General features: G+C 52.6%; 1 protein-coding gene across 2 annotated transcripts in view; it reads left to right on the forward strand.

Annotated features, from left to right (window-relative positions):
- EXOSC7 (exosome component 7) overlaps nucleotides 1-15,128 on the forward strand; it is a 29,579-nt gene extending 14,451 nt beyond the window's left edge. Inside the window, exons 4-8 of one of the 2 annotated variants that reach the window (XM_036266761.1) lie at nucleotides 3,255-3,417; nucleotides 8,194-8,264; nucleotides 12,452-12,575; nucleotides 13,609-13,764; nucleotides 14,892-15,128. In XM_036266761.1, the coding sequence (XP_036122654.1) occupies nucleotides 3,255-3,417; nucleotides 8,194-8,264; nucleotides 12,452-12,575; nucleotides 13,609-13,764; nucleotides 14,892-14,996 (619 nt within the window). In that variant the 3' untranslated portion in view covers nucleotides 14,997-15,128. The remainder of the gene's footprint in view (nucleotides 1-3,254; nucleotides 3,418-8,193; nucleotides 8,265-12,451; nucleotides 12,576-13,608; nucleotides 13,765-14,891) is intronic. The other variant, XM_036266762.1, reaches the window with a different exon arrangement.
- The last annotated feature ends 6,867 nt before the right edge of the window (nucleotides 15,129-21,995 follow it).

Genomic DNA, 21,995 nt, shown 5'->3' on the forward strand with positions numbered 1-21,995 from the left:
GAAAATCCTTGTGCTGTGAGTGCCCCTAGTGACAAGGAGGGACTCTCATTTTTCTACTGCAGCCCTTCTCGTCCCTGGACAGATGTGGGGCTCTGGCTTTTCTCGTTGTACCCAGAGCACTGCACCCCCTCCGCACCTGAACAGTTTTCTTCTTCCAGCCTCCTTCCCAGGATCACTGCATGGCCAGGGCACCGTCCAGATGCAGGAGTTTTCTATGTCTGTCCACCTCTAAACTCTCTTCTCTGCCTGTCTACCAGCTGAAAGAATGATGTGTTTAAAAAAAGAAAAGAAAAGAAATAGAAAATAAAATAAAATTTTCACCCTGGCCACTTTGGCTCAGTGGTTAGAGTGTCGGCCCGTGGATCAGAGTGTCCCGGGTTCAGTCCTGGCCAAGGGCATGTACCTAGGTTGCGGGAGGCAACCAATCCATGTATCTCTTAACATTGATATTTCTCCTCCTCTCTCTCTCTCTCTTCCTCTCTCCCTCCCTCCTGCTCTATCTGAAGATAAATAGAAAAATATCCTCAAGTGAGGATTAAAAAATAAATAGAAAAGAAAAAACTTTTAAAGTGGGAAAAATTTCCACTTTAAATTATCCCCATGTCCAAAAAAAGGGGGGCGGGGGCATGGCTTTGTAGGCTGATTAATTTAGCCAGTTGGATCTGGGAAGTTCTGTAAACCATCCCTGGAGCTATGGAGGGGGTTACTGCTTCATCTCCGAGTGATTCGTCACACCCTGGAGGCTGTGACCCACTAATCAGGGAAAGGTAAACATTTGAAGCATAAGCATCTCAGACTGGATTTGTCTATGCAGACCTCTATGTGGATGTGTTTTAAACACTTAAAAGATGGAACTTCATATTGACTGCTTAGTGTTTGAGTTGGGAACAGGTTGTGTTTTGCTGGCTATGCTAATAAACGTGGTCCCTGGTGACTTGATTATTTTGCCATAAATGAGCTTTTTTTCCATGGCTCAAGGCCTGAGTCCAGCAGAGGCAGGAGAGGCTGCTGTGGCAGTAATGAAGTTTCTCTTGGCGATTTTAAATTGGGGTTCTGTTGGCTTGTAGTGGTAAGGGGAGACCTGTATGATTAGAGAAGCAAAGTTACTGTACATCAATACACTCCAGTTGTTTTAGGATTCATTTTTATACCTGTATTAGAATGGACTACACAAAAGGGACATTTCACTATATTAGGTGAGATTTCTTAGCATTACAGAGATGGGGTGGGCAGAGCCTCCAGCTTCAGAAAGTTTTTGCTTTCTCTGGAACCCCACTCCCTACCCCACTCTGCCTCCCTGTGGCCTGACCGGCTTCTACTCATCTTCAGGTTTGAGGTCACCTATAACCCTCAACACTGATTGAGATCCTCCCTTAACCCCCACTCCTACTGTTTGCTCCCTCCCTGTCATGAAACTCCCCCCTCCTTCATTGGAATTCTGACCTAGGCTGGGCATCCTCCTTGCACAGTCTCTGGGTTTTCAGTGCCTGCCATTCAACTGGGGACGTCAGATGGAGGATGCACAGGTGGGCTGGGGACCTTCCGGATGGAGGATGCACAGGTGGGCTGGGGACCTTCCGGATGGAGGATGCACAGGTGGGCTGGGGACTGAGACCTCACTGTAGGGTTTGTGGAGACCATACTGAAAGAACTGGTTTCTTACCATTCTGGGCCTTACTCATTATGTTAAGTGATTACTGTAATGTTTACTTATCTCATAGATGTATTAAGGGTTTATTTTTGTTAAGCCAAAACCCTCCACATTTTCCTGTCAAACACTTGAGTAGTGCTTAGGGTGGCAAATGTTAATGTGTCCTCTTTCTCTGTTGAGGTAATTGGGCATAAAATTCAAGAAGCCCAAATAGAAAAGTTTTTCTCTTTGAAAAATAGCAAATAGTCCTGGCTGGTTTGGCTCAGTGGTTAGAGCGTTGGCTTGTGGACCGAAAAGTCTCGGGTTTGATTCCCGGTCAAGGACCTCGGTTGGAGTTTTGATCCCCAAACCTGGTCGGGCTCATGCAGAGGACAACCAATTGATGTGTCTCTCTCACATTGATGTTTCTCTGTCCCTCTCTCTCCCCCTCCTTTCCTCCCATTCTATCTGGAAAAAAAAGTCAATGGAAAAATATCCTTGGGTGAGGATTAAAAAATAATTAAAAGAAATAAAAATAGCGAATAAAGTACAAGAGATGACCTAATATATAATCAGCCAGCAGTCTGTCTATCTTAGTTCATTTTCCTGCTTTTCAATACAGTGATAATTTAGAGCTCATGACTGTTGTGGCATACTATCGTACGGATTTTCTAAACCATTCCAGGCCCAGCCAGTGTGGCTCAGTGGGTGAGCGGTGACCCATGCACCAGTAGGTCACCCGTTCCATTCCTGGTCAGGGCACATGCCCGGGTTGAGAGCTCAAGCCCCACTAGGGGGCATGCAGTAGGCAGCTGATTGATGTTTCTTTTTTTTTTTTGCATTTATCTTCAGATAGAGCAGGAGGGCGAGAGGGAGGAAGAGAGAGAGAAAAACATCGATGTCAGAGAGACACATCGACTAGTAGCCACCCACTCAACCTCAACCAGGGCTGGGAACAAACTGCACTTGAAGTATGTGTCCTTAGTGGGAACTGAGCCTCGGTCTCTTTGGTCCATGGACCGACGCTCTAACTGCTGAGCCAAACCGGCCGGGGCTGATCGATGTTTCTATCTCTCCCTCTTTCTTCCTCTTGCTCTAAAAGTCAATAAAAACATATTTTTAAAAATAAAACATTCCAGAAAGGTTATTGTACTTAAATTGTGGCTTTTCGTTCAAAAGGATCATCGTGCATTCTAAGGCTATGAAAACTAGGGGTGGTGTATATAACTCAGTCCTTAAGCCAAACTGAGTCTCTGGGCTTTCTGGCTTCCTGGGCCTGCCAGAGAAGGTGTTTATTGTACTTTTAAGATAAGAGAGTTATTACTGGCCGAGGTTCACTTAACCATTGCCCTCGTTTCTCTTTGGTTAAAGATGACTTCTGTTAGAAGTCAGGGGAACTCCCATCACACACACTGACAAATCCAGGGCCTGGCGCTGGTCTGGCTCATTGTGTGTCTGTCTGGAGGCTGGAAAAGTGGCAGATGCCATCCTTTCCTCGTTTTAGCCACTTTCCTTACAGCGCTGGCTCTTCTGTCTTTCCACAGGGCGACTGGAATAAAGCCTTGCCCCTTTGCTCTTTGCATTTGAAAAGACTCACCAGCTTTTCTGTTGCCCTTCTGTGTAGTTCAGCCAATGCTGCCCCTGAATTTGAAGGTCGAGGAGGTGATGACCTTGGCACAGAGATTGCCAACACCCTCTACCGGATATTCAACAAGAGCAGCGTGGACCTGAAGTCCCTCTGCATCAGTGCTCAGGAGCACTGCTGGGTTCTCTACGTGGACGTGCTGGTAGGTATCGCGTTGCTGTGCCAGCTGGAGGCCAGCTGCCCACTTTCCTCCAGTGCCTTTGCCCTCTTCAACTTCCATGGTGGAATTAGTTGGGAAAATATGAGTCTCCTGTAACAGTCTTTTTTTTTTTTAATTAAATGTAACAGCCCTTGCCAGTTTGGCTCAGTGGTTTGAGTGTCGGCCCACGGACCAAAGAGTCACGGGTTTCATTCTGGCCAAGGGCACGTACCTGGGTTGCTTTTTGTCCCTGGCTTGAGGCAACCAGTTGATGTGTCTCTCTCTCTCTCTCCTCCTCCTTCCCTCCCTCCCATTCTATCTGAAGATAAATGGAAAAATGTCCTTGGGTGAGGATTAAAAAAAATTAAATGTAACGTGTATAGTAATGTATGTATAATAGCCTACATATAATGCCATCCTACAGTAAAGTTGCAAGCAGTCATGTGGTAGCTCCTAAAATTATCCACAGAGGTTGTCAGGGAAGGAAAAGCAAGAGGAGACCGATGGGAGCTGGGCAGAATTGGGACAAGTTGGCACATTCTGCGTGGCATGACGAGCTCTTTACGTGCATTTCCATTTAACCCTCACAAATGTTTTGCTAGTGGGCACGATTATTTCCTCATGAACTCAGACACAGAGAGGTAAAGTAAGTAGCCCAAGGGGTCTCCGCTTGAGAACAGTGGTGTTTGGCCTCAAAGCCAGGTACTGGACCCCAAAGTGCCCGTGCCTACTCTTGACTTCCTGAAGCCATCTTCCCCGGACCACCTGCAGCCCACCCAGTCTGAGCCGTCGTCTCCCAAGTGGGGCCCCTGAGGCCCTGCCTCCTCCTCTGCACAGTCTGCTCCCGCAGGAGTCTTTCTAGTCCCACCCTCCGTTTCCTTCCTGGTGTTGTCCCTCCCAGATACTCCTCTGCCCATCTCGTCACTTGGCAGTAACTTTTCTTACAGCTGTAATTAATTTTACCAGCTGCTTGTTCAAGTACCGGCTCTCGGTGGGTCTGTTTTGTTCCTTTGTATTGAATTTCATGGACTGTGAGATCAGTGACTGCACCTTCCACTTCAGCTTGAGGACACAAGGCTAAGCCGTTGACCAGAGTCTTTCGTGAACCTAAGAACTAAGCAGACCTTGTGGACTGATAGTGGCCTTCTGAGGAGGCACAGCCTGGCTCTCTAAATGCTGGCCCTGCATGAACCCCGGTAGGGCTTTCTGGGCACTTTTAAAATAATTCGATAATGGATGGAACATAGCTAATAGTGATTACCATTGTCTAGCAGGTTAGGGCTGTTCTGAATGCTGGTGCTAATGGGTACAAAGAATAAAATTACAAGTCCATCTGCTCTTTCCATCTCTAGTAAGCAGGATGTGCCCTGTAGTGTGATTCCTACCAAGAGGGTAGTTTTGCAGGTCCTGGTTTTGAGGAGGCGGGAACTGGCTGCTTGCAGTCCTCACTGATAAAAGGCAGACTTCGTAGCTGCCCAGGGAGGTCAGCCCCACAACAGGCACTCCTGCTGCACCCCGTGTCTGCCCTCCCTTTCTCCCGAAGCAGCCAGCCACAGTGGTGCATCACGGTGTCCTTGGGTGAGCCCGCTTTGCTCCTTCTGACTAGGGCGCACACGTGTGGGATTGGGGGAGGCTGGCCCAGTGATGGGCCTGCTCTCGCGGTGAAGGCTTTTGCAAAACTGCCGAGTGTCGGGGCATTATCTCAGCTTAGACCAGCACCCATCTGCCGTGAGCAGGGATATGTGGTGAGCTGGAGTGTCCCGGGCATGCACTGTGACCCTGTCATCTGCAGACCTTTTCAAGACTCTCCTTGGATTTGGATTTCTTCTCTAATATATTTTTTAAGGTTTTATTTATTTTGCAAGAAGACGTAGGCTTTTGAAATGTCATCATGGAAGAAGTGTTTAATGAATTAGAGAAGCATTTCTACATAATATATTGTCAATGCGGTGGTGTCAGTCTGTGTCCCACCATACGGATCGGTGGGCTTCCTCCTCCATGAGAGCAAATGTTTGCTTCCAGCATTGATGGGAATGTGCTGCGCGCGTGGGAGTGGGGTTAGGCCTTTGAGAGGGGAGTAGATTTTCATACTACATCTAAAAACATGCTAACTGCACTGAGTGCATGTTTGAAACTAAGTGAGGGAAATCTGTCTTGTTGCTGAGATTGAATCTCCTCTGATTTGTTTTACCGGCTGGTCTGGCTAGTCCTCAGGCAGAGCCCATCTTTCCAACCCATATTCACTGGACAGCCTTCCAGGTTTTCAGACATTTACTGCAGACACATTTACATGAAACCTATTACGGTCAGATTACTCACCGATTTCCAGTGCAGTAGAAATTCAGCTTTGTGGGAACTTCGTTCTTTACTCGCCATAGTTCTTTAACGGCCTTGGTTCTTACCCCGAGTGGGATACCTGTCAGGACTGTGTCTCGCTGACGCTGGGCAGGCCCGGCCGTGGCGATGGGGACCGGGACGTGGTCTCTGGCCTGGGCGAGCAAGGAAAGGGGTGGAGGCGGCATCTCAGTAGCTGGGCCCTGCGCCTGGGCGTCTGAGAACGGGGAGGGGGATGGAAGCAGGCTTTTTGTGGGGAGACACGCTTTCTACTTGGTAGGCTGTACTTCCTAGCGGTAGGTGTTGGGGTTTGCCTTATGAGAGGGTTCCTGTGCACCTCTGGAGTTTCCCCCACATCAGCAGACAAGTCTTAGACACTAGCAGGGGCTTGAGAATTCAACCCAGTTCTGACACTGTCTACCTGGAGATAGCTTCAGATCCTACAGGTTGGGGTTCATTCTACAAGTCTACCACCCCCCACACACACACCCCCTCCCAGGCTGTTCCCTGGGCCTCTCACCTACCGGCTGCAGATCAGAAGTTCCCATGGCCTCCTAGAGTTCAGTTGATGTGCTAGAACAGCTCACAGAACCAAGAATGTTTCCCTGTCAGAGCCCGGGCTCACCGTGAAAGGACCGCTCCGAGACAGGCAGGTGGAGGAGATGCGAAGGGAGCGGTACAGGCAGGGCCAGCTTTCATGCTGTCTGCGGGCCTGCGGCTCTCCCGGCTCTGCCGTGCGTTCAGCAGCCTGGGTGTTCTCCAAACCTGTCCTGCGGGGTTTGTGGAGGCTTCACTACAAGAGTGTGCTGATCAGATCAGTGGCCATTGGTGATTGTCCAGCTCCTCTCCCCTGCTCAAAGGTCGGGGACTGAAAACGAATGGAACAGCACTGTCTAGCACTTGGTTAGCACAGAGTGGATGCTGTGGGGCAGCCGTATAAGATGGTGGTTTTCAGTCCTCGCTGATCATCAGGGCCTCACCCTGCATTTTTCATAAGCTCCCCAGTGATTCTGATGCACAGCCAGGGTCAGGAACCTCAGCTGGAGGGCGTGCAGCACATGTCCTCAGAGTCTGTGAGACAATCAGAAAATGAAAGCGCACGTCAGTCTTTATTTAAACACACTTAGCTGACACCTGCTGTGTGTTAGACACACTTGCAAGGGCTTTGCCAATGCCACTCATTCAGCCTTCATAACCACTCTGAGGTGGCTGTGAATTTGCCATCCTGGAGGCACAGAGGGTTTAATACTAGAGTCAGACGCAGACAGTCTGACGCAGGGGTCTTGCTGCAGCTCCTTGCTGTGCGGCAGTCAAATCGGAACCAGAGTGGGGAGGAGTTAGCCCAGCTGCTAGACAATGAGCTGCAGTCACAAAGCCAGGTGTTCACATACGTGGCGGATTGTATTTTAATAAGCAGTGATAATATAGGCGGCAGGAAAGGTGGGGTCTGCATGTGAAGTTTTTTTCAGAAAGTTTAAAGGTGGAGCTAGAGGTTTGCACTGGGCATGAATGAAGTGTGTGAATGAGATGGGCCAGGTACGGCTGACTGTTGGTTGCGTTTGGAAGGCCCAGGCATAGGGCCTGCCTGTCTTCTGTAATTAATCACCGGGCTTCTTTTCCATGGCAGCCCTTCCGCACTCAGAGGATAAAGATTCAAGTGAAAAACCCGACAGGGTCCAGCCCCCAGGAGTTCAAAGTTAAGCTGAAGAGCAAAGACATGACTTTTCTTTCTACACAGGACTTCCTCTCCATTCTTCCTTGGGGTAGCCAGTGGGCTTTATTCCATAAACTCAGGCCAAGGCTTCTCTTAAATGAGGACAGAAGGTCGTATCACCTTCCACTTAATAATGTGCTCTCAGCTTCCCTGCTGAATAAGCTCAGCAGTTGGCACTTTCGTTCATGGGAAAAAGACCTTTGTTTTATTATACTCAATGTAAACCATGGAGTGTTACCTGTTTGAGCATCAGGTGTACGTTGATAATGACATGCAAGGGGGAACTACACTAAAGAACATGAACTGGTGGCAGCTGCAGTGTCTGCGGTCACCAGTTTTTACTTGTTTGGAAGCCAGACAGAGAGCAAAGATGGGAGTAGCGTGTGCGGTGCAATCGGGAGCTATTTGGGGCAAAACAAAGGTGACCAGTTGCTCCTTCAGTGCAGGTCCAACTGGCTGGAGGCGATCCACCTGCTAGAGGCCTCTGAGTGTTGGTCACAGCCACGGCCAAGTGTGCCCTTGTACCCATGACCCAGGTAGAGCACAGCCATGACAAGGCAGTGCTTGAAATGAGGGTGAACACTGTCCGTGAGCCAGGAGGGCAGCCACGCGGACTTATCTTTGCTTTATAAACACCTGGGCAGCATTTCTTTGGGACCAGTTCCTTTAATTGGGATAATACTCAAGACGTGATGCTTGCTTTTTACCTGCTCACTCCCTGTCTCCCCCAGCTCCTGGAATGTGGTGGAAATTTGTTTGATGCCATCTCCATTGCCGTAAAGGCTGCTCTCTTCAATACAAGGTGAGTCTTCTGGGAGACAGCCCCGGGGCCTGCAGAGAACCCGGGCAGACACTTGTGGTGGAACACCGAGGACATTTCTGTTGCAGCTCATTGGTGAAGATAACAGAGGGTTTTACCATTGATAACAATGGTATTTAATGTTAAGGTCTAGAAAACAGAGATGTCATTGATTAAAATGAAATCCATGCTTCTGTTTCTGTATTTACTTTTTTGTTTGTTTGGTTTTTTGGTATGTGCCCCTAGCGGGAACCGAACCCGGGATTCTTTGGTCCGCAGGCCAACGCTCCAACCGCTGAGCCAAATCGGCCAGGGCATGTATTTACTTTTTGTATTGTTCTTTTCCTAAGTAAGCATGTACCATGTAGAAAAATATTAGAACACAACAGAGAAGCAAAAAGAATAGAAACCAACTACAGGTCAGCTGTCCACACACTGTTACCAGACAAAGCTCCTTGGGGGCAGGGGTTTGTCTGTTAACTCTGCTCTTATCCCAGCACCATGGACAGTGCCTGGCACACAGCAGGTGCTCAAGTGCCCTGGACTGGACACATGCACGTTCTAAAAGCAGGGTAGCACCCTGTTCTTTGGGTTCAGTTAAGAACAGGTTCAGCCCTGGCCGGTTTGGCTCAGAGGTTAGAGCGTCAGCCTGTGGTCCAGAGAGACCCTGGTTCAGTTCCCGCTAAGGGCACGTACCTTGGTTACAGTTTGTCCCCGGCCCTGGTTGGTCGTGCGGGTCTGGCCACTTGATGTGTCCCTTTCACATCGATTTCTCTCTCTCTCTCTCTCTCTCTCTCTCTCTCTCTCTCTTCCCCTTCCTCCCTCCCTCCCTCCCTCTCACTCTGTCTGAACAAAAAATGGAAAAATGTCCTCGGGTGAGGATAAAAAAGAGCAGGTTCAGCTTCCAGACAGGCTGTGCAGCAAGGGACAAGGCACTGAGCTTTTTCAGAGCTGACGTTCCTCAGACTGTGATTATCATGCAGCCTTTCCCCCGTCTCTGCACCAGCCTCTCTGAGGAAAGTTTGCAGCAACGGAAACGTGGGTGAGGTGTTCGTTCCACGAGAGAGCTCGCATTACGGTAACGGGGATTCTGGGGATTCCGGGGATTAGGAAATGAGGAGTGGAAGCTTCTAGGGAAATAGCCTGAGGAAGTAATTGGATAACTGAGCAGAGACATTATCTGAGAAACGCTCATTGCAGCTTCGTGGTGCTGAGAAATTGGGAACAGCCTAATGTCCCCGCTCAGGGGATTCAGACGGACACAGCAGCCTATTTAGAGGTTTTTTAATATGGAAAACTAGCCACTAAATACAGTCCTCTTGTCCTGTTTTTTTGTTTTGTTCTGTTGTTTTGGTCTGTTCTGTTGTATTTTACTTTTGTTAATTCTTATATTTAATATGTCTGGAAATACATATATGTCCCAAAATGATCATTGTGACTGGTTTTCATTGCTCATTATGTGAATTAACATTTATCTGCATTTTAGAGTTTTTCTGTGGTGAATTTAGGCTACCTGCATAATTTAAAACAAAAAGTTAAATAAATTTAGGTCAGAAATGGTGGGATGGAGTATTTGCTGAGGACAGCCATAGAGTCCTCACCCAGAGCTATGTCACCGGACTCGGCTGAGACAGTCGGGGGTCTGGCTCTGGTGACCACTTTGGGGCTTGAGGACCGGGTGCCGGCAGCAGCAGCCTGGGCTGGGCTCCACTGGAGAAGAAGGGAAGTTGCCATCTGTTGCACCTCAAGCCTCAGAAATTACTCCCCGTCTGCCAGCTGGTTTCCATGGGCACCAGGGCAAAGAGTAGAACCAGCTGAGACTGTTGGGCTGTAGGGGAGGAGTCAGGCAAACTGCTGCGGAATGATAAAACCCAGCTGCTCAGGCTGGGAAGGACAGCTGTCACGGGCACAGCACAGTCTCGTTCTCAGAACAGGAGCAGCCCTGCGGGCAGCGAGGGATGGGCTCGCAAGCCCTGGGACCCCGGCATGTGCGGAGGCCCTTTGTACAGTCAGGGCCCTTTAGGAGGGTAGAGGCCAGTCTCTAGGTGCTGTTCTCTAGCCCTTCTTCTGAACCATGTTGTGGCCACGGGTGGGGGAGGTAGGGGTGTGTGTGTGTGTGTGTACGCACGCATGCACATATGGAGGCATGCACACACTAATTTTTTAACATAAAAAAATTCACACTGGTTACCCGATTTGTTCAAATAGGATCTGACTTACTGCTTATACCCCGAGGGCCCTGACGTGGGGACTTGAGCCAGGGCAGGCCCTAGCAGGACTTCTTGGTCCTTGTGGACATTCTCTGGCCGAACTCATCTCTGGTTGTTGGTTTGTGTGGGGAGGGACAGCAGGGCCGAATCACAGAGGGCTTTTGTTGGAGGATCAGGGAGAACCACTGACGCTGTTTCCGTCACAGACACCTGTTCCTTGCTGGCTCCTCCAACCTGGACTGGAACGATGTGGTTTTCAGCGCCCAGCTCAGGAAACAGAACATTGCCAGCCCCCCAGAATCCCTCCCACCCTGTACCCCCATGCGGTCACTACACCCAGTGAGGATAACCACTGTCCTAAAACAATAGCTTGGTTTTGTACTTGATATAAATGGAATCACAGTGTTTGCTCTTTTGCGTCTGTCTCGTTCACTGAACGTTAGGTTTAAAGACATCTGTACTGTATCCTGGAGTCAGTTTGCTTTGTGTTGTGTGCTGTTCCACTGTGTGTCTGTGCCCGTTTGTGTGTCCAGTCTGCTGTCGATGGGTGTCCGCACAGCTTCCAGTAGGGCTGTTGCAGGCAGTGTTGGACATCAGCATTTCTGTGCATGTCTTTTGTGCACATATTTACCCACTTCTGTTGGATAGGGGTGAAAGTTTAGGGTCAGAGGGTGTGGCTCTGTTTAGTTTTAGTAGATACTGTAAAACAGTTTTCCAAAGTGCTTTCATGAGATGATATTCCCGCCAGCGTGTATAAGAGTTCTGGGTTGCTCCACATCTTGGCCAACCGTTGGATGTTTTGTCTTTTTCATATGAGCCATTCTGGTGAGTGTGTCTTGGTGTCACATTGTAGTTTTAATTTGCATTTCCCTGGTGAACATTTAAGTTGAGTACCTTTCTGTGTGTTTATTGGCTACATGAATAGCCTCTTTTATGAAGTCTCGGATCAAGTCTTTTGCCCATTTTTCATTTGGTTTGTTTCTTTCTCATGTTTAGTAGGAATTCTTTATGTAATATGTCAGTTTACACACACACACACACATATTTGCAAAGATTTTTTTCACCCTGGAGTATCTTTTAATTTCTAAATGAGGTCTTTTTTTTTTTTTATCCTCACCTGAGGACATTTTTCCATTTTTGTTCAGATAGAGTGGGAGGGAGAGAGAGAGAAACAACGATGTGAAAGGGACACATCGAGTGGCTGCCTCCCGCACGACCCCAACCAGGGCCGGGGATGAATCGCAACTGAGGTACATGCCCCTGACTGGAATCGAACCCACGATACATTGGTTCGTGGGCCGATGCTCCAACTGCTGAGCCAAACTGGCCAGGGCTAAATGAGGTCTTTTGATGAACAAAGTTCATAATCTTAATATATATTATGTATATATGTATGTGTGTATTTCAATTACAATATAATTGAATCTATGATACTTTCTCTTTATGGTAAGCACTTTGTGTCTTGTTTATGAAATTTTTGTGTACTCCAAGGTCATGAAGATGTTCTTAGTTTTTCTTCTGAAGCTTTATATTTGGTAGGGGTTTTTGTGTTTAGTGTGAGGTAGGGATCAAGATTCATTCTGGATATGGGATTGACCAAGCATTGTTGTTTTTTTTCAAATCCCTCTTTTTGCCTGGCCAGTGTGGCTCAGTGGATTGAGCATCATCCCATCGACTGAGAGGTCCCAGTTTGATTGGGGCACGTGCCCAGGTTGCGGGCTTGATCCCCAGTGGGGGGCGTGCAGGAGGCAACTGATCGATGTTTCGAGATCTCTCACATCCATGTTTCTGTCTCTCTCAAACATATAAAAACACATTCTACAAAGCCATCTTTTTCTCAGTCACTGCAGTGTCACCGTGTGCCTCTGAAGGAGTGGCCGGGCGTGCAGGCGGGCAGGACGCTGTCTTGTGAGACGCAGGGATTCCGGCTCCTGTTAATTCTTTCAGTAGTGGGGATTTCGATTGTGCTTCTGCTTCCAGGATACCGAGAGTTCGTGTTCTGGAGGATGAAGAGGGGTCGAAGGACATTGAACTGTCCGATGACCCTTATGACTGCATCCGGCTAAGTGTGGAGAACGTCCCCTGCATCGTCACCCTGTGCAAGGTATGAGCTTGATCTGATGGTTTTTGTTTTCCCTGTGAGTCTCCTTCAGCCCCAGCCTGTTAAAGTTCCTTAATAGGTTGAAAAGTTACAGTTTCACAAACTGCATAGAAGTAGCTTTAACCCAAATGCAGTAGTTGGTTATATTAGAGACCACTACCCTGAGCAGCTTTCTTTTCCTAAGAAGAAGATACGATGGCATCTCGGGGGCACATGAGTGGGTTCAGAGTGACAGTAGCCAGTGTGTTAAGCTCCTTCTACGGACCAGGCATTTCACTGAAATACCCTGTGGGCATATTTCCTTTCTTTTTTCTCAACTCTCGGGAGTCTAGGCTGGTTGCATAGTTATGAGGTGGTTGAAAGGCGAATACTGTCTCCTCTGGGCCCCAATGTCCACATCTGTGAATTGAGGGGGTTGGCGCAGCTCCTGGTGTCTAAATAGGTCACGTGTGATTTCTGCATGAGCACAGAGGCCTGTGGAGCCAACACCTGGCTGGTGCTGGTGTGTACCTGGCTCTGCTCGAGGCTGTGCACGGAGGCCGGTATTGGCTGACGTTGCTGCTAATTCCTCACAGGATTATTGTTTAAAAATAAGACTGAACAGGTGGGGTCTAACTCCATGAAAATCATTTCATAAACCTGGGGTGCGGTGAAGCGCTGGAAGTGCCCCAGGCCACCTGCTCGACTCCTTGTGAGTGTGTCCCTCAGCATGTCCTGTCTTGCTCTCCTCCGTGTCATCAGAGAGACGTCCACATGGCCTCACCTGTGAGCGCCTCCCTGTGCCCTTCTGGCGTGGATGGGCTCTGGTTATAGTTCTAAGGTCCGTTGCATGCTTCTCTACCCGGCTCGCACCGTGGCCTGCGATGCGTTGTTTGAGCACTGCTTCAAATGTGTCCATGTGAGCAGAATCTAAAATCTCGATCCTGAAAGGGAGTGCAGGCTCTTTGCTGGTACAGATATGTTCCCTGCAGGAGACTGTCAAGGGTGGGGACCTGGGTGTGTGTCATCCACATGTGCTCTGCCGCCCTGACCGCAGATTGGCTACCGGCACGTGGTGGACGCTACTCTCCAGGAGGAGGCCTGCTCCTTGGCCAGCTTGCTGGTGTCCGTGACCAGCAAGGGAGTCGTGACGTGTATGAGGAAAGTGGGGAAGGGCAGCCTGGACCCCGAGAGCATCTTTGAGATGATGGAGGTGAGGCTCTGCTTCTGAGGCAGATGCTGGGCCAGGCTGGGAGCGCCTGCTGCTTCCTGCCACCTCGGCCACACCAGTGGGACTGTCCCCTTCACACCCGACCCAGACTGGGAGCTTGGAGGACAGCTGATGTGAGCCGGGGGTCTGCTGACTTAGCCCAGGGTGGTGGGTAGTGGGGCCTGGGAGGGGAGGAGCCTGCCAGTGACAGTTGCTCATCTGCTCCCTCCCTGATCCCCAGTTTTCACGGTTCTGAAGAAGAGAGTTGAACCGACAGTGTGGAGAGCCACTTGTCCTCCAGCACTCAAGCTGGGATTTCACGAGGGAATTGAAGTCAGTGGGGGTGGAACCAAGGGCTAAAGGGTGGCGTCCCCCATTCTTCGTGGGTCGAGAAGTGGCTCCGTGGAGATGAGTGGGAATGGGGGAAGTTTCCTGACAGCCTGGGGGTGCACTGCTCCCTCGGGTCTCCTCCACCGTCTGGCAGCAGCATGGGGCTCTTTCCAGCTGCTCCGTACTCATTGGCTGAGGCTCTGTCTCCCTCGCCGGTCGAGGCCCCTGCGCAGGGACCGGGTCCTGCGGCCTGTCTTCCTACACCGTCCTTCCCCGTTTGCCTCTCCTTTGAGGACTTTGGCACTGACAGGCCAGGACACAGTCAGCGGAGCGGGGGTCCTTGTTTTAGGGACCATGGGGCATTGCTTGCGGCAGGCCAGGCTGCCGTCTGCGCTCTTCTCATTCCTAGAAACTGGCTTTTCACGGGAGACGGAGCCCTTGGTCTGTTATTTGAAAGCAAGCGTGGGTGGTGTGTGGAGTGCGGAGGATCCCAGAGACCCTCTCCAGCATGGACTTGGGTCTCATCTGAGCGGTTCTGCTTAGAGACCTGCTGAGCTAGTGGCCGAGTGGCCTTTGCTGCCCGGTGCCTGGGGTCGGCGTCTGTTTTCCTAGTGTTTAGGATGAAGGTTTTTCCAGAAGGTAACTGTTACGTTGTTGGGGTTTGGAGTTTGCTTTTGTATTGATTTGTTTAGTTAAATAAAGGCCTGCCTGCAGATGGAATGTTGCAGAAGGCTGGGGGGGGGGCTCCCGGTCGGAGCGTGTGCCTCACGTGTGCTGTCTCCCGCCCTTCTGTCCTGCAGACCAGCAAGCGCGTGGGCAAAGCGCTGCACGTCTCCCTGCAGAGCGTCCTGCACAAGGAAGAAAGCCTGGGGCCCAAGAGACAGAAGGTGGGGTTCCTGGGGTGATTTGCACATCAACCCCCAACGACAGTGTGTTTTCACGTTTCTGTTCAAGCCGAAGTTTGTGTATATTTTTCTTAACTATTATGAATTCAAAGCAACATTTGTACGTGTTAAATTAAAGTCTTATTTTCTGGTCTGGTTTGGCACAGCTGGGATTCTTAGCCGAAAGTCAGAACTCTGCTTGGTGACACCTCTGAGAGCCTGGCCGCGTCCCTTCAAGCCCAGAGGGCTGCTCCCAGGGCAGGCTCTGGCCGCGTCCCTTCAGGCCCAGAGGGCTGCTCCCAGGGCAGGCTCTGGCCGCGTCCTGTCGGGTCCAGAGGGCTGCTCCCAGGGCAGGCTCTGGCCGGGTCCCTTCAGGCCCAGAGGGCTGCTCCCAGGGCAGGCTCTGGCCGGGTCCCTTCAGGTCCAGAGGGCTGCTCCCAGGGCAGGCTCTGGCCGGGTCCCTTCAGGCCCAGAGGGCTGCTCCCAGGGCAGGCTCTGGCCGGGTCCCTTCAGGCCCAGAGGGCTGCTCCCAGGGCAGGCTCTGGCCGGGTCCCTTCGGGCCCAGAGGGCTGCTCCCAGGGCAGGCTCTGGCCGCGTCCCTTCGGGCCCAGAGGGCTGCTCCCAGGGCAGGCTCTGGCCGCGTCCCTTCGGGCCCAGAGGGCTGCTCCCAGGGCAGGCTCTGGCCGCGTCCCTTCGGGCCCAGAGGGCTGCTCCCAGGGCAGGCTCTGGTCGCGTCCCTTCGGGCCCAGAGGGCTGCTCCCAGGGCAGGCTCTGGCCGGGTCCCTTCGGGCCCAGAGGGCTGCTCCCAGGGCAGGCTCTGGCCGCGTCCCTTCGGGCCCAGAGGGCTGCTCCCAGGGCAGGCTCTGGCCGGGTCCCTTCGGGCCCAGAGGGCTGCTCCCAGGGCAGGCTCTGGCCGCGTCCCTTCGGGCCCAGAGGGCTGCTCCCAGGGCAGGCTCTGGCCGGGTCCCTTCAGGCCCAGAGGGCTGCTCCCAGGGCAGGCTCTGGCCGCGGGCCTTCCCAAGGACACTCCTTTATCTCTGGCTGCGGGGTTCAGAACAGCAACACACTCGAATAAGGACCTGGAGAACAATTGTTTAAAGGAAGTGCTTAGATAGGTATTTTATGAAACATTTCCTCCCCTGGAAAGCTTTCAGTGTAAAAGTCACACACACAGATTCATTTGCCTTGAGCGTTTGAGTGCTTCTGAGGGAAGAGAAAGGAGGCGCTCTGCCTCAGGGGTACACTCCGGGCTTCTGCCTGGCTGGTGAGCCTTCCCAAGTCCTGGGGAAGCCCCAGTCTTGCTTCCGGCACCCCCCCCCCCCATCCAGCCTGAGCTCCCCAGGGGGAGGGACTTAGCCACTTTGGTCCTCAGCCAACCATTCTTATCAGTCTTGTTTTGACATTGTTTTGTGTTTTATAACCACTCCCTGGTGTTTTGTAAGATTTTCTTGCTTTGTCAGCATTAAGGAGGCTGCCTTAGAGATGCTGTCATTTGATTCCTCAGCCTGCCTTCATGCTCTGGGGACAGAAAGCCGTTCTCGATGGCCCCAGAGTCTCCTGTAAGCCTGCGTGCGGCTCAGTGCGGTGCTGGAATTAAGGGTTCGTGGGTTGCAGTCTTTGTTTTTCTCCAGGGGCTCAGATCCTCCCCAGTCAATCTTAAAGAACCCTGGAGAAGCCACAGCTTCCTGAAGGGGTGTTTGAGCCTTGGCATTTGCTCTCCGCTCTTCAGTTAGACGAGTAGGGTGAGGTGTTAGGAACGTGTTGCCTAATGGAAAGAACACATGTGAGCGGAAGCCCTTGCAGACGGGTCCCAGAGGTCCCGGCGTGGGCACCTCCCCCGGCTTGGCCAGCTGCTCACACTTAGACTTGGAGCTGCTGTCCTGCCGAGAACAGCCTGGGCTTGCATTTCAGAACATTTCCCAGGGACGGTCCCTACGGGTGCCATCACAGTGCCCCCAGCGCCGGCGCCAGCCGGTTCCTCCGCCCCAGCTCCTGGTTGACTGCCCGGGATCGAACGTTGACAGTGGTCACAAGGCAGCTGGAATTTGAATCAAGTTTAGAAGCCTTCTGTCTTGATGACTGAAGATACCAGACAGATGAGACAGACAGGTGAGGCCTTGCCCGGCCACTGGTCCGACCACTTCCTGCTGGGCTGCCTGGCGGAAGGAGAGAAATACAGGGCGGGCAAAGTACGTTCCTGGTTGTGAGTATGTGGAAGTTTATTCCTGTATTATTTATTTGTACTACAACTGTAAACCGACTTTTGCCAACCCCTTGGATGTTAGCGTCTGCCTGTAAGAAATGTGCATCACAGGTGGAACGACCAGCCACGGGCAAGGTCTCCAGGAGAGGCACTGATGAGCAGTGCCGAGCGTCGCGGCCCTCCGGGAGGACGAGGGAGGAGACTTGGGGGAGTAGTGTCCTGGAGACGCCCCTGCCTCATCCGGAAGAACCACAGCTGTCTTCGTGGCTGCGAAATAAACATCAGCGAGAACTCGAAGTCGGCCAGAGGTCACGAGCTGGGGGGGGGGGGCTGGGCGTGGAAAGAACGCAGGGTTGTGGAATGTTAGAATTCGTGTGTTGTACTTGTGATTCCTTGGTCTCCCAAGTCACATGAGTCCGAGCCTGTACACATGGATGTAGGCGTAGCAGCAGTGTGCACATTGCTCACAGGCAGTGGTCACAGACCCAGCGGAGCACAGACCGATGCTGCTCCAAACTTCTTGGAGAGAATCTGGCAGTGTGAAGGCCTTGGAAATGTGTTTTCTCAGACCTAGCATTTCCCCTTCTGGGAATGCAACCAAAGTAAATAATTCAGACACAAGGGGAGCGGAAACATGAACGATAAAGTTCCTCCCAGTGTTGACTCCACCCACGGAGTGGCCCTCGGGTAAGTGCCCGTCCGTGGAGAAATGGTTCAGTAAAGCCACGGGTGTCGGATGCCCCCGGTGGGCGGCTGCCACCCTCAGCTCCCCCTCAGCTGCAGGATGGCCCGGCCAGGCTTCCGCTCACTTCCTGTCGGCAGTCTTGCTTCCGGAGCATCCCACAGACTTGCTGTCTCCTCCTCGACTTCTCCGACTCCGTGTCTCCAGACGCTGGCTCAGACCTGCTGGGCATCGAAGTGTGTGCAGCTCAGAAGTGCTGGGACTTGGCACCTCGGAGTCAGCCTACACCACTGGGGGGCAGGAGCCAGTGGGGATGCTTCTCCATTTGACCCCAGGTGGGCGATCCCAGGAGGCACCCAATACACTTGTCCAAATGTGCAGGTGGGACCGCACCTCAGTGCCCACGGCCTTGATCATGTTCCTCCCCCGTGTTACTCTTCCTGGCCCTTCCTCCCGCTCCCTGAGGGACCACCTCCCAAATAAACTACGAACACGAGTCCTTGTCTCACGCTTTGCTTTGGGGGAGAAACGCAGACTAAGCAGTTGGTACTAGACGTGGCCTTAGAAAGCAGACCCTCTAAATGGGATTTGGGGACCAGATCAGTCATTGGCAGAAGGCAGCAGAGGCCCTGTGGGTGGTCATAAGTGGGTTGGTGATAAGCCAGGACATCCGAGAGCATCATCACCACCAAGACTTGCCTGTGGTGGGTTGGAGTAAAGTATAGGAGGAGAGGGGAGCGTTGGGTTAGATGAAACTACCACACCGTAGTATGGAGCCAGTGGTCATTATAAGAATTGTTGAGTTATTAACTGCTATGAAAAGCCTTTAAAAAAAAAAATAGGTGGCAGGCTTACTAGCCAACTATCAACTTTGTGGTGTGCTCTGAAGACCAGAAACCTTCGTGGCTCAGAGAGATGGACTGGCAGCTGCAGACAGACCAGGCTGGCGTTCAGACCCAAGGTTGCTTCTGTGAGGCTGCAAGGGAATAGGTGCATCTCCGCGGGTTGCCTGGCAAAGTCAGGGCTTTCGTCAGGGAAGAAAGGGACTCAGGCCTGGGACAGACACGGTCTTGGTCTCCCATCTCCCTCTGGAAGCTTTGGGCAGGCAGAAGCCCCCACCCCCTAGCCAAAGGAGCACAGCCACCTCCTGAGAGGAACGCTACACCACTTGCCCTGCAAAGGCCACACCTGGGTCAGGCCTCGCGAGATGATACCTGTTGACCTCTGCCCCCAGGAAGTACAGTCCCCGCTGTGGGAAGAACTAGATGACTCATCAGAATAAATGCAAGATCCGGCTTGGCATGTGCTGGGGAAACGGGGCAGCGGATCCTGAGGCTGTTGGGCCAGTGCCGTGGCTGGAAGGGACATGAAGGCCCCGGCAAAGGTCTGAAGTTGTTCCTAATGCACTGCTGGGTGGACCCCTGGAGTCAATGAGGAGGAGCTACCAGACGCAACAAGTGGAAAAGGCATCAATCCTTAGACTGTGAGAGAAGTGAGGTCACAGGGCGAAGCTGAGACCCGCCGGAACCTCCACCGAGAACCAGGGAAGGAGAGCTGGGCTGCGAGTGCGAGTCCTGCCGAAACCTCCACCGAGAACCAGGGAAGGAGAGCTGGGCTGCGAGTGCGAGTCCCACCGGAACCTCCACCGAGAACCAGGGAAGGGAGAGCTGGGCTGCGAGTGCGAGTCCCGCCGGAACCTCCACCGAGAACCAGGGAAGGAGAGCTGGGCTGCGAGTGCGAGTCCCGCCGGAACCTCCACTGAGAACCAGGGAAGGAGAGCTGGGCTGCGAGTGCGAGTCCCGCCGGAACCTCCACCGAGAACCAGGGAAGGAGAGCTGGGCTGCGAGTGCGAGTCCCGCCGGAACCTCCACCGAGAACCAGGGAAGGAGAGCTGGGCTGCGAGTGCGAGTCCCGCCGGAACCTCCACCGAGAACCAGGGAAGGAGAGCTGGGCTGCGAGTGCGAGTCCCGCCGGAACCTCCACTGAGAACCAGGGAAGGAGAGCTGGGCTGCGAGTGCGAGTCCCGCCGGAACCTCCACTGAGAACCAGGGAAGGAGAGCTGGGCTGCGAGTGCGAGTCCCGCCGGAACCTCCACCGAGAACCAGGGAAGGAGAGCTGGGCTGCGAGTGCGAGTCCTGCCGGAACCTCCACCGAGAACCAGGGAAGGAGAGCTGGGCTGCGAGTGCGAGTCCCGCCGGAACCTCCACCGAGAACCAGGGAAGGAGAGCTGGGCTGCGAGTGCGAGTCCCGCCGGAACCTCCACCGAGAACCAGGGAAGGAGAGCTGGGCTGCGAGTGCGAGTCCCGCCGAAACCTCCACCGAGAACCAGGGAAGGGAGAGCTGGGCTGCGAGTGCGAGTCCCGCCGAAACCTCCACCGAGAACCAGGGAAGGAGAGCTGGGTTGTGAGTGTGAGTTCTGGAGGCTCGGTGTGCACAACTCCCAGAGTTAGCTCCAGGGGAACCTGGGCATCAGGGGCCCCCCACTTCTGTGCGTTTTACTCCAGGAGCTCGAGCTGGTTCTCACAGTGACTTGGAGAAAAATTTCCCTCGTGCAGGAGGAGGGACAAAGGGACCACTTGAAATACATCGGAACACTGTTCTTTTTAACAAGGCCTGCTCTCAGGCAACACTTGAACCAGAGCCTCACGCCTGGGAAGTGCCCCACTGCAGCCACCCTGTCCCACCTAAGGGCAGGGGTGGGGATGGGCGAGAAGCACTGTGAAAGTCGCAGAGCAGAGGCCCAGGCTCCCTGAAAGGCCTCCGCACAGACGCATGGACCTTAGATGAAGGGCGGAGCCCGGGCCAACAGGTTTGGAAGGAACAGACGACTTTGCTAATGAGGGTCGTAGAGGCCACGGTCACGGGCCTTTCCCTCTGTCTTTGGTTTTGACTTGGGGCTGAGGCTCCCCTTGCAATACTCCTGGGGGTGCGCACCCTGGATGCGCCGCCGTGTGGAGAAAGCCTGGGAGGTTCCTGCCTCCCAGGCGGCCCCCTTGCTGCTCCCACGCCAGTGGAGCTAAGAGGAGACATCTGTGCAGGGCGAGGGTGGGCGTGGGGGATGTTGCTGGGCCAGAGGTTTTCATGCTGTTTGGGCCAAAGTGGGTGGGGTGGCCCGAGCTTGTTTTATGTAACTCAGTCTGGAGGGGAAAACAAAACGAACTGGGAAACTGCAAGGAGCCCTTTTGAGCTCTTCTGATTTTTCTGCCTCTGGGCTTTGTCAGGAAGACCATTCTTTGTGCAGGAGGGTTGGTATAAAAAGGCTTGGCCTTTTCCTTGAGGATGCGGGGCGTTTCCCTGAGGGTGGGTCACTGGTGAACATTAGCCCAGCGTCCTTCTCCTGGCTGAAGCTGCCCCCAGCTGCTGCCCTCCAGGCCTGGGGACAGCCCACGAGGAGATCCTTCCTGCTGGGAGGGTGGAAACCACAGACGCCACCAGGGCTGGTGGTGAGTCCACTGCAGGTGGCACCTGGCAGGGAGAGCTGCAGGTGGACAAGGGGACCTGGGCATTTAATGGCCATAAGCTCGACACTGGCAACAATGAGACAAGGTCACTACATAGAGCCGGTGCATCTGTGGCTGTCTGAAGAGTCAGTCTGACCACGGGAGACAGGCCCCTCACCACAGGCAGCCCCTTGAGAACAAGTTTTGTTCTGGGACAGGAACAAGCAAAATCCTATCTGAAGGTGATTTTCCAGAAGGTGAAAAAGCCCAGGAACCATATGGGAGAGGAACGGCTGGGAGAGAAAGAGGAAAGGAACATGGAGAAGAGACAAAGACGGTCCGATGGCCTGTTTCAGATGTTTGCTGACCTCTTACATGATTGCTCCAGAGGCCGGCACCAGGGACCACGCGGTGATAGTTCATCCGCCTGCTGGCCTCACCACGGGGGGACTTTATAACAAATTGAGCGTCTAATTTGCAGCTGCTTTGCAGGAAGGATTTAAGCAAGCACAGACATCTGACAGGGTCAATGGGAAGTGCCATCCTACATCAAGGGGTGATTGTACCAGAAGGCCTCTTCCCACCCGCTTTTAACTCAGAAGTCCAGAAACATTGGGCCACTGAAGCAATTAAAAAAGGATGACTCGCCACCCAGCCGGTGTGGCTCAGTGGTTGAATGTCGACCCTTGCACCAA

Source organism: Molossus molossus, unplaced genomic scaffold (assembly GCF_014108415.1).
Source record: "Molossus molossus isolate mMolMol1 unplaced genomic scaffold, mMolMol1.p scaffold_m16_p_18, whole genome shotgun sequence".
In the NCBI taxonomy this organism is placed as follows: Eukaryota; Metazoa; Chordata; class Mammalia; order Chiroptera; family Molossidae; genus Molossus; species Molossus molossus.